Genomic DNA, 12,235 nt, shown 5'->3' with positions numbered 1-12,235 from the left:
GAAGCGAATCATTATATGCACCCTTACCACTGTAGTCCTGGCTGGCTCGCCAATTATGTAGTGTAATGGTTTATGGCTCTTTTATTAAAGAGGAACCCTCCTACATTTTAATTTGTGATATTAATTTTTAATGAATTAATAACCAGATTTTATAGGGTTAAGAAGACTCAAAGGTTGTTTTCATCGATAAACTGACGATCATATCCATTTGTCTGTGTTTCAGTTCAATGAAAAGACAAGTTTGAAAGTTAAAAGTTTTAATTCAGAGATTTAAACTAATGATTTGAAATGACAATCATAGGAAAAATAATCAACATTGACAACCTTGTTGGACAATCTTTAACAGTTGATATTTTAAGCTTGCTCAAATAGACCTTGTGTTGAATGTGTGAAGATGGAGAATGATGTGATATGAATGCGTGTGTGCGTCTGATGTTGCTTCAGGAAGAAAAAGGTGTCTGAGTGAAAAATGATGGTTTGCATTAAACTTAGTTCTTATTAGAAAAATGCATCAGAACGCTATCTGATCGTGTGCTGCCTCACCAACTTTAGGACCCTCTTTCGGACTCGGAACTCGGAGGATGTTCATCCAGGTCACACCTTGGCTGGCAGAGGAGACGAAGGTGTGTGACGCTCCGGTCCAGAGTTGACCTCGGTACACGTTGATGAAGTGTTTAGCAGATGCGCTTTCTTAAGTTTAAATTACTCAGAAATCAAAGACTCTGGACGAGTCTGCGTTAGCTGGTTGCAATTCGGCTATCCTGTCTGGCTTGACAGGAATAGCGTGGGGGGGAACAGAAGGCTCCCTTCCCCGTGGTGTGTGTTCAGCACGTCCGCTCTCTCTCGTTGTCAAACTCGAACTGCATAACATGAACTGAAACTTACCAAAACCCCTTCTCTTCCCAAAGCAAACGTGTGCGCCAGCAAATGTGTTTTGAGTTTACTGTGAGAGTGTGTGTGTGTGTGTGAAGGTCGTTATCAAACATCTTCAAACATTATTTAATTAAGTATTGATTCATTATAGTTATTACGATTACCCAAAGCATAATAATCATTCATTTGATTAAAACACATTTATAATGAGCAAAATGATAATAATGATTATTCAACATTTAATATAAAGAAAAGGAAGTTTAAGACTTTGTTTTGTTATGACTAGATTTCATGAGAACTCCTTCTGCTGGAAGCTGCAGGTGTTGGATGTTGTGGTTTCTGTTGAATCTTGCAGACTTCATGTCGGCAAAGGTCTCAATCTGTGGGTGAAAGTTCTGTGCGACCCAGCTCTGACCCAGCTGGGCAAACGCAACCCTTGGCACAGAAAAAAACCATACTTCCTCACGCTACAAACCCCCTTTTGCGACGACATGGTGGTCAAGCAAAAACCACCTGACGTCGTGACCTCATTAACGTGATGTACTCATGAAGGAAGACATGCAATGTTCCAGATGAAGGCAGGAGCGATGAAGCGTCTCCACAGGTCTCGTGTAGAAAGGAGTATATCCTGATCAGATGATTAAGGCCAAAACTGTTGCAATTCATTGTAAAGTAATCCACTTAGGAAATCTTGAAAGCAAAGCTATGTCAGTTGCAATAATGTAAAGGTATTTTCAAAAGGATAAGGTAGCTCGTGTATCCACGCGAAGCTGGGCAGGTGATGTAATCCTCGGACGTAGTCCAGGCGAAGTCCAGCGCAGACCTCGATACCTCTCGAACCACAACCGAAGCCCCATGCGACAGGAAACCAAGTGGAGTAAGGTGAAGACGACCCCTCTGATGGAATGGAGTCCAGACGAGCTCGGAGAAGGAGACAAAGTGAGACAGCCCATACGATAGATTGTGTTTGATGCAAATCAAAGAAATTAATCAAAACCTATCTTTGGGTACCTCTGGGAAAATGTGAAGGCATTTTGTGAATTATCTAAAGAAGAAATGTTCTGCACCCTGTTCTACATGTCATGTGAAAAGGTGATGCAGAGAAAACACAAATAAAATAAATTAAATCCTAACTGATATGTGAAAATCAGCAGGCTGCACTGATTAAAGGCATACACAAACAAAAACAAATCATGAAAATGAAGGGCAAATTGGCTTTAAGGGAAATTTTTAACAAATTAAAATCTGTAATCAAATATAATCACTCTACACAAAGCACTACTAAAAGACAGAGATGTAAATCAATTCTAAAAATGTAAATCAGTAGGTTAGTTGTCCCTAAAAATGTGAGTTAGTACAGGGCCCTGGCTGAAGACGGGTAACCTGAAAAAAAACTCAAAGGATATCACATTTGTTAAAAATTCATCCAACAAAGAATCGAGTGAATTTGTCACATTACACCAGGTAGTGGAAAAGAATCCGGTCAGAATCGATTTATTCATTAAGCGGTTTGAATCTGGTGTTGCGAACCCACAGAGAAACGAGTTTGAACTTATCTGTGGGAGCAGTGTCATAATCGATTTGGTCGTCAAGCGGTTTGTATCTGGTGTTACGAACCCACAGAGAAACTTGTTTGAATTTACCTGTGGGTCCCGATTGGAACTGGAGCGAAGCGGATGGTTTAGTTGTTAGATCAGAACCTGATTTTACCTGTTCAAAGTTGTTTAGCAGCTTATCGGAGGCGACGTTGTTGTGATCAGAAATAGGATTGAACTGGAGATGCAGAGACGATGCTCGCAGACCAGGAGGAGGCTCCCCACCCCCCTTTTGTTTCTCAAACTTATGCCGTGTGTGTGAGACAGGTAAATCAGAAAAAACAACAGTTCTTAGGCTCTTAAGAGCCCGTTCACCAAGAAGATGCACATTGTCACCTGGATCGTGCTGAAAGAGCAGGTGTTCAGATGTCCAAAGACCTAGAGGTGTTGGACGAGGAGGTTCTGAAAAGGAGTTAGGCAAGAATGGTTGCGTCACGGGTGTCAAAGCAAACCCAGCCATGTGTAGAATCAGACACAGACATGTTGCTAGCTTTAGGAACATGTTCTGTCCTGAAAACTGAAGCCAAGAATACTTTCGTCTGAAGAATGATGGAGGATCCCACACAGGAACAGAAAAACCCGGTTTAACCAGAGTAGTTACAGACTGACTAGAGCTCCACCCCTTAGAAGGTGTACCACCTAACTCCGGGTCGGAGGTCAACGTCGTCAGCTGAAGTGGTGGAAGGTCAGTGTCAATTTCTGCAATGACCCGCCCGCTCGGAGGAGGGGTTCCCCCGAACAGGTCGAAGTCCGCAATGGAAAACTCAGTGCCACTCAGCACACACACCCCCCCCCCCTTCGTCAGGCGGGGCCCTGAGCTGAGCATCGCTGCACGCACCTATTGCTCCCGGGCCGGGTGGCGACCCCGAGCCCGTGAGAGAGATGCCCGCAGCAACCACCGAGGCTCCCTCAATATCGCCACTGACCACAGGGCTACTGGAAACCGCAGGCTTTCCTGCGCCGTCGTGGTCACCTGAAAGAGAAATCACAGGAAAGAGAGCACAGAGGCCAGAGACAGAGTCACACCTAGTTAACAACAACGACATTTTATTGGCAAATTCCCAATATTTAAGACTGAAAAAATATTTTCGTACAAGTACTTATGTACAGAATGTTTTTGGTTAATCCTAAAGCTACTGAGGTTCAGAGTCAGTACCCAGCCACAGACACACACCCAGCTAGTAATATATCACACACACACCTAGTGCCACAAAACAATTTAATAATGTACAAAATAATCTAATAACTGTGTATAGTAGTGTGAATCCTACTTACCGGTGTTAGTCCGTTTCTCCCAATCAATATGTATGTCCTAAAAGCTCTGCACCGCTCGCTCGGCCATGAAGAAAATGTGGGTGCTTTTGCAGCTCTGTGAAGCTGACCCCCCGTCAGCTTCAAAAGTGGAGGCAAATAGGCTGCTCGGTTAGTGCTTTGTTTGTGCTGATTTGTGCAGGTAAAATTGACGTTTGTGCTGCTATGGTTTTTGAGATATTAAACTTGATTTAATAGGTCATTCAGAGGTCACAGTCCCCCCGGACTACTCCAAACTGCTCCAAAATGGACCACAATCCTCCAAGTGATGGGATACAAATCTAGGGTTATTTTCCCCACACTCATTCAGCACTTTAAGGCAGAGCTTAATATTATTGGCGTCTTTGTGCTGCCCTTTATAGCTGATGCACCGCTGTGAAGTACTTGGGCAGAGCTCAAACAAAACTTTTTTTGATGCTTCAATCCCCTCAGATTCAAATGTGTTCGTGGCCAACAACACAATTTCATCCTGGCTCAAGGTTTTAATTTTAACAGCAAGGAAATTAAGAAGTTCATCCTCCACAATCACCTTGCCATCTGTCGTCCTGTACACCTCTGGTTTTAGTCGAGATAGTTTAGGAACTGGACCAGGAGCTGATGCCACGCTGCCTGCTACGTCCGCCATGATCAAAAACAATGTAGTATGTAGATGTGTGTGGGAAAATATAACATGTATACATGCTAAATCTAAAAAGGTTAAACAGGTTTGTAGTTATTTGTGTAAACTGACTTTTTTTTAATCTAGGTATGCAAGTATCCAGGGTCAGGAGAGGGGGTTAGTGGGAAGCCCACTGCTGCTACTTGGCCCTGGTTTGACCTCATGGATGAGGTATTAGGACAGAGACCCTCAACCAGTCCGCCTGTCCTAATTGCCTCTATCCGTGAGGACACTCCAGGGCCAAGTACAGCAGTGGAGGAAAGGGAGGAGAGTGAGGATGAAGATGCTCAGCCAGGAGGAAGTCAGCCAGGTGGAAGAAAAAGGAGAAGGGACAGCGATGACCAGCTTCTGGAGCTGATCATGGAGGACATGAGACTGCAGAGGGAGGCAGAGCAGCAGAGGGCACAGGAGAGAAAGGAGAATTTTGGCAGGCTTTTTAGTCTGCTCGAAAAAATGATTAATAAAGATTAAACATGTATATATAATAAAAATATCTATATAAAATCAGTTCTGTATTAAACTGTTGAATTTTATTTTTGTTTACAAATGTGAAGTGTTTAATATTACAGGGTATTTGCTGGGTCTTGAAAAGTCTTAAAAGGTAATAAATCAGTTTTGGTCAAATTAAGACCTTTAGAAAGTATTAAAAACTATTATCACATCTTTGCTCAGGCTCAGCTTTGCAAACTATTTTCTCTGAATTAGCTCTCCAACAGTCCCAAAAACATTATTTAAGTGTGTGATTTTGATCATTTTAATTAAAAAAACAAACATAAAATTTAGCCTATTGTGGGTGCATTTGAATTGCCTCTAAAAGCACCACAGTGGACTGGTGGTCAACTATAAGTTAAAAGTACCAATATCACTCATGTAAATGTTGACAACAGGAAGCTTCAGTGACATATTAAAAATATTGAGAATGTCTTGAAACAGTATTAAAATGAACTTCAAGATTCTTTTCTGTAACCTGTAATGTTTTAAAGTATTAAACAAAAAATATAATTGAGAAAATAATGGAGAAATGGATCAAACTTAATACTTTTATTTACAACAATTGAGTTTGAACATGGTTGAACATATATACACAAAATCATGATGGGAAACATACAAAATAAGAGAAATATCTGACAAAGAAAAATAACAAAAATGCATATTTAGTGCAGGATTAACCTGAGTGTCCTGTTCCAAGACCATTTCAACAACTTTGAAGCAGGAAGTCCCTAACAGGGCTGCTGGATCTGCTGAACAGATGAATGTCATGGATGGAGTGCTGGAGCTGAGACCCGTGACTGCTCTTTTCTGGTTGACAAGTGAAGCATCCTACTGGGTGGTCTGCAGAAAGAGCTTCAAGATGAAGAAGAAGAAGAAAATATCATTTCTATAGCGCCTCTCAAGATGAAAATCACGAGGCGCTTCACAAAAACAAAAAGTATAAAAATTGTAAAAATATAAAAAAGCATTTCGAAAATGTTTAAAAATATATTTAAAATTAGCTAGAATAAGCTATTGCGATTTAAAAGAAAAAATGTTAAGAAAGAGAGATTGTGAATAGGAAACAAGGAAATCAGTGGATCCTGAGGAAGGTGGAATAGATGGGGAGATTAGAATAAAGAGAGAGTGGTGAAGAAGGTCATACAAAAGCCAGCTTGAACAAGTGAGTCTTCAGCTGCTTTTTGAAGGAGACCACTGAGTCCAAGATGCGTCTTGACTGTCAACTGCATCGTCCATCGGTTTGCAGGGCTGGCTGTCGACGGCTGCTACATGACCAAGACTGAAACATAAATAGACAAATAGGAGATAAATACAAAATCTACATACTATTGGTGAAATGTTAGACTATTTAAAAAAAACTAAATTCATTCATTTGTTACCTGTTACCAGTAGTCATGATCCAGTGGAACCTCCTCCAGGGCAGACACCTCACAGCACAGCTGGTCCCGCCAGCGTGCACCACTGACATCCTCCAAACCAGCCTCCCCCTCATCACCTCCACCATCCTCCTCAGGCTCATCCTCTGCCACCACAAAGTCTCCAGCACTGAGGCAGATGTTGTGGAGGACGGCACAAGCGGTAACAATTAATTAATTGAAATATATTTCAAAGAAATGAGAAAAGCCACATTTCGTACACTTACTTGAGGCACAAAGGTGGGGTGGACCTCCAGCACTTGCAGGAAGATGGCTCTGAACCTGGTTTTCATCATTCCAAGGCACACTGTATCACAGAGCGTGCCTTGGAATGATGGCTGTTAAAGCGCTGGGCAGCCACACCTTGATTCCCACGTTTGTAGGGAGTGATGAGTGGGAGTGGGCTTTGCATGCATGGGTACCTACCATCTGCGAGGATGAAGTGCCCTGGAGGAGGGTAGACTGACTGCCTGTACAGCGGGCTGTGGCGGAGCACCCTGGAGTCGTGCACCAACCCCGGCCAGCCCATGTACATGTCAATGAAGCAACCCTGATGGTCACACACAGCCTGCAGGATGATAGAGGGGAACAGTTTCCTGTTCCTGTAGCAGTGACCATCAGGGCCGCTTAGAGGCTTGATCCTGATGTGGCAACCGTCGATGGCACCTGCAGCTTTAAAAAAAGCTCTATGCCGTGCCAGCCCTGCAAACCCCTGGGACACCACCTCCAGGTCTTCAGGGGTTTTTGGAAGGTGGATGACCTGGTGGCGAATGGCCACAACCTCCTCCGTGACTCTGTGGATGATGTGGTGGACAGTCGAACGAGGTATCCCGAACGCTCTGGAGACCACCCTGTAAGATGCTCCGCTTGCCAACCAGAAAAGAAACACCAGGGTCTCAATTGTGGCACCCCAACCATGACACCGATCGTGGTTCAGCAGCACTGAAAGGGACTCCCTGCTCAAACGAAAGTCTGGTATCGGATTTTGCTGGTTGAAGAAACGGTCCAGGACTGGGACACTCAGGTGAATCCTGCAGTATCTGGGTCTAGTCTGGTTAAAGAGAAATACAGAAAAATAAAGATTTATTTCAAAGCTGTAATTTCAAGTTTTTATAAAACATAACATTATTCTCAATGTAAATGTGATAATATTGTGCATTTTTATGCTATTCTTTCAAATTTCTAAAAACGTAACTTTTGAAGAATGTATGCAATGAAGACCAAAACATCAATTTTCTCTAATTAAGTTTTTTAAGTCATATAACAAGTCAAGATCTTATTTTTGTCCACTAGATGTCCCTCTACAGGTAATTGATGGTTCCATGTAATGTGCTCTTTCTGCTAACAGTTATTTGTTATTTAATGATTTCCATATTTTTTAATTATTATTTTTTAATTTAAGCCATTTTCACATTTTTTTCTTTTTACTTGGTGGGGAGTTTTTTTTAGTTGAGTAAGTATAAAAGATTTGAAGTTGTAGTTTATATTTGTGTATAGGTTTTGAATTTAATACAGAGTCTGTTTACAACCTGTAAAAAGTTGCTAAAGCTATTCATTAAACTAACTATAGCCGATAGGTAAAGTCTACTTAATAGAAATTACTTTACCTGTTCATTGTTGCGTCTCAGCCTGAGCAATAGAAAATGCCTTCGTCGGCGATACATGTCTTCTAACTCCTCCATAACCAAGGAAATTATTAAAAAGCTCAACAAAACTTCCAGCTCCATCATTTGAAGTTCCTTTTCCCTTCTGCTCAGGTTCCACGGTTGCTAGGAGATGGAATGTTCGCCGAGGGAGGCGGGAATTCATGAAGGCTGGGCCTGTCCAAATTCACAGCCGTTAACATCCGGTCTACTCGGCCGACAGAGGACCCAGCCCATGTCAGGAGGACCCAGCCCACGTCGGGCGAGTAGGCTGGGTCCTTCGAAGGATGCAGACCCTGAGGGTGTGTCCGAATCCAGAGGAAGGATGCTTGTAAGAGCGCATTTTGAGGTCCATGACGTCACAACGCAGCGACGAGTACTGTCCGAATTCCAAGAATACTCATTCTCGCGTCCTCAAATGCGTCCTCGCTCCACCCACATTTCGAGGATGGGTCTGATGGATCCTCAGAGGAGCAAGGGTATCCCAGCATGCTTTGCGCACCGGTTGCTGGACTCGACACTCACAACAATTGCGGTGTCGGTACAAGATCTGCTCGGGTGCAAGATCGGCTCGGGGTAGGCCGGAGGCAAGATGGCGGAAGGAGCAGACATTCTGTAAGGAGATCCGGTAGCAACCTCAAAGAATGGTCTAATTTAAGAACTATTATTACTTAATGATTAATGATAAATCTCACCGGAAATATAAAACTACCCTCTACAACTAGTACTAGTATTAGCTAAACAAGAGTGGATGAGGCCATACATGAAACACGAAGAAATGGCTAAAGCTAACAGCAAAGCTCACAAAGCCCTGCTAACTCGCGACTACCTTGGTTCGGAGAATATGGACACCAACTCAAGAGGTAATAAAAACCCACTTTCATCACCCTGCAAAGCCACAACATCACACAAAAAACAAAAAGGAGAAGAAGAAACCGACTCAAATGTATCCAACAGTGCTCTACTAGCCGCCATTGAAGGTCTACAAAAAATGATGGAAAGCTTTGGCGCTGACCTCAAACAAAATACACTCTCCATCTCTAACATTGCCAAAGCGGTTGAATTTAACAGCGCTGAAATTCAAGACTGTAAAGAGAAAAATAAGCAGATGGAAAAACAAATAACCCAGCTGAAAACCACAAATGAAGTGTTAACCAAAAAAGTTGACAACTTGGAAAACAAAGCTTCAAACCTTGACCGATACCAAAGAAAATGGAACCTACGGCTCAAAGGGTTAAAAGAGGACAAAGAGGAGGACACAAGACAAAGTGTATCGGACATCATTAAAAAGATCCAACCCAGCTGGAAGGAGAAGGTTGACTTCATTTTGGATTCTGTTCACCGTATCGGCCCCCAAAACCCTGATCACCCAAGACAAGTCATCATACAATTCACCAGCCGTTTCTACAGAGATGAACTTTGGAGATCCACTAAACAATATCCCACCTGCAGAGAGCTCAACATCCGATTCGCCGAGGACCTCACCAAGGAGGACCGTGAAGCACGTCTTGCGGTATGGCCTAGGGTGGAACAAGCGAGAAAAGCAGGGCTGAAAACCACCTTTAAAGGTCCATATGCCTTCATCAATGGACAGCGGGTTACACCCTAGCCAGTTTAACATAAACATGTGTAAGTGAAAATGAGACCACTTATGATTATTTACATATACGTCTATGTAGTTATATGAGGATACAGATCCGCAAATGTTATAAATGTGGTACACTCAGATTACCATTTTTGGGGATTGCTACCTAGGTTCTCTTATTGCTTTAGGTTAGCTCATCCTATATTGTTCTTTTTTGTTCATTATATGGTTATTATAAACAGCAAACTTTCGTTAATCTCTATCAATGCTAGAGGGTTGAGAGATATCACTAAAAGGAAAAGCCTTTTCTCATTCTGCAAAGGGAAAAATGCCACGTTTACCTTTTTACAAGAAACTCATTCTACACATGAAGACAGCAACTTTTGGACTAAGCAATGGGGAGATGAAGCCTTTTTTTCTCATGGCTCTTCAAGGTCAGCCGGGGTTGCCATCTTGTTGAAAAACTTTAGAGGTAAAATTACTTCTATTGAGAATGATATTGTTGGCCATTGGTTAGTTCTTACCACAAACATAGAAAATTCAATTTTTATTCTAGTAAATATATATGGATATAATTCCTTAACTCAAAATAAAATATTGCTGGAAGAAATAGGTTTACGGTTAGACCATCTAAAAGCCAAACATTCCACCAGTAATGTCCTTATTGGAGGAGATTTCAACCTTGTTCAGGATGAATTTCTGGATAGATGGCCATCCAAATATGAGATAAGCTACCCAAATCCATTATTTACCAACTTCTGTTTTGAACATAATTTTATGGATATATGGAGACACCTTAACCCAGTCACTCAGAAATTCTCATGGTTTAATTCAACTAATAAATCAAGGATCGACCATTGGCTTATTACTAATGACTTACTTTTATTATATGACTTCATCTCAGATATATCTGCTGCCCCACTAATGGACCATTACCTTATATCGCTTAAAATAAAACCGAAAAACAACACTTATAGAATAAACAAATATTGGAAATTTAACTCTTGCCTTCTCCAAAACAGGGCCTTGCAGAGACCTTTGACGGGGCGGGTGCTCAAAGTAAAAAAAAGGGGCACTTATAGAGCAATCCAATAAGTTAGAAAATTCAGATAATGAGACCCTTGGGTTCAAACAACATAATAAAAATATATAAATTAGTGTCATTAGTGTTAATGTTAGTTCATAAATAATAGTTTTAGTTTTTAAAGCTGACTTATATCTAGAGATGTTACAACCACATTTCTGCCCCTGATCTGAGTCCAAGTTGTTTGATTTTTGATTATCTTCCAATACTGAGTCCTGTTCTGATACCAGGTGGTGATGCAACACATTATAAAAGAAGAAATAAGTCGTCCTTCTGTCTGTATTTGTCATTTTGTTATTTTAGCCTGAAAAGGTCACTCATTCAGGAAGTACATTTAACAGAAATCAAGATACTTTATTGCTATTGCACAGGTGTACAACCAAAGATATTTTGTGCTTACTAAAGGCAGCTCTAGTAAGAGGTAGTAAAATAAATGTAAAATATAAAATAAATGCACCACAGAGAGTTATCCGTTGTGATCTACAGCTATGTTAGCTGAGATCTTTTTCCTGTCAGTAGAAAAATCTTGATCCCATTCCATGTTCTCACTGAACTTAACACTAAACATGAGAGCTCTGCTACCAACCCAACAACATCCTTTACACAAAGGCACCATCATCACATGATGACATGATCACATGGCAGGAGTCTCAGAGAAACTTAGAAGAATCTTCTCCAAACACAACATCCCAGTAAACTTTAACCCAACAACACCCTCAGACAGAACCTGGTCCATCCAGAAGACAAAACACCCAAACAGAAGCTCAGTGGGGTCGTTTATGCAGTCCAGTGTAGTGAGGACTGTCCAGATGTTTACATTAGAGAAACTAAACAACAATTACACAAGAACATAACACAACACAGGAGAGCCACCTCTTCAGGTCAAAACTCTGCAGTCTACCTTCACCTGAAGGACAAGGGATACACCTTTGAAGATGACAAAGTCCACATTCTGGACAGAGAAAATAGATGATTTTACTCTCTCAAATCATCTATCTATGTCAAAAAGTGAAAACCCCACTTTAAATAGGGGCGGGGCTTAGATTTCACCTTTCTAGAACCAATAATGCAGCTTTGGTCAAGGTCAAGGTCAATTTTATTTACAGAGCACATTTACAGCAGCAAAGCTACACCAAAGCGCTGTACAAGGTAAAACAAATCAAGATGCAACAAATCAACAATAAAAACCTAAAATAAGATGAGCACACAACAGTCACAATCTATGATAAAAACTATTAAAAACTATTAAGATGCTCAAGTCAACCTGCATTAAAAGCCAAATCAAAAAATTGCGTCTTAAGAAGGGATTTAAAATGCTCTAGATTCTGTGTGGTCCTGATGTGGAGAGGTAGCTTGTTCCACAGTTTGGGCCCAACCACAGAGAACGCTCTGTCGCCACTAGTCTTGTGGCGGGTTTTTGGAACTGTTAAAAGAGCTTGAGAGCTGGACCTCATGGTTCTGGCAGGGACGTAAGCGGACAGCAGCTCAGAGATGTAAACTGGGGCCAGGCCATGAAGGGATTTAAAAACAAAAAGTAAAATTTTGAAACGGATCCTGTAAGAGACAGGAAGCCAATGGA

The 12,235-nt window shown here is 41.5% G+C and overlaps 1 protein-coding gene across 1 annotated transcript; it reads right to left on the bottom strand.

Annotated features, from left to right (window-relative positions):
* Positions 1–5,568: 5,568 nt before the first annotated feature.
* LOC107389434 (uncharacterized) lies at positions 5,569–7,959 on the bottom strand. Its single transcript, XM_070544355.1, has 3 exons — positions 7,952–7,959; positions 6,309–7,438; positions 5,569–6,208 (listed from the first exon to the last, which is right to left on the bottom strand). The coding sequence occupies exons 1-2, from the start codon at positions 7,957–7,959 to the stop codon at positions 6,637–6,639; spliced, it is 810 nt and encodes a 269-aa protein (XP_070400456.1). The 3' UTR covers positions 5,569–6,208; positions 6,309–6,636.
* Positions 7,960–12,235: the final 4,276 nt, after the last annotated feature.

Source organism: Nothobranchius furzeri, chromosome 14 (genome assembly GCF_043380555.1).
Source record: "Nothobranchius furzeri strain GRZ-AD chromosome 14, NfurGRZ-RIMD1, whole genome shotgun sequence".
NCBI classification, from domain to species: Eukaryota; Metazoa; Chordata; class Actinopteri; order Cyprinodontiformes; family Nothobranchiidae; genus Nothobranchius; species Nothobranchius furzeri.
The sequence above is the reverse complement of the archived record's forward strand: the minus strand, read 5'-3'. Positions and strand labels throughout refer to the sequence as shown.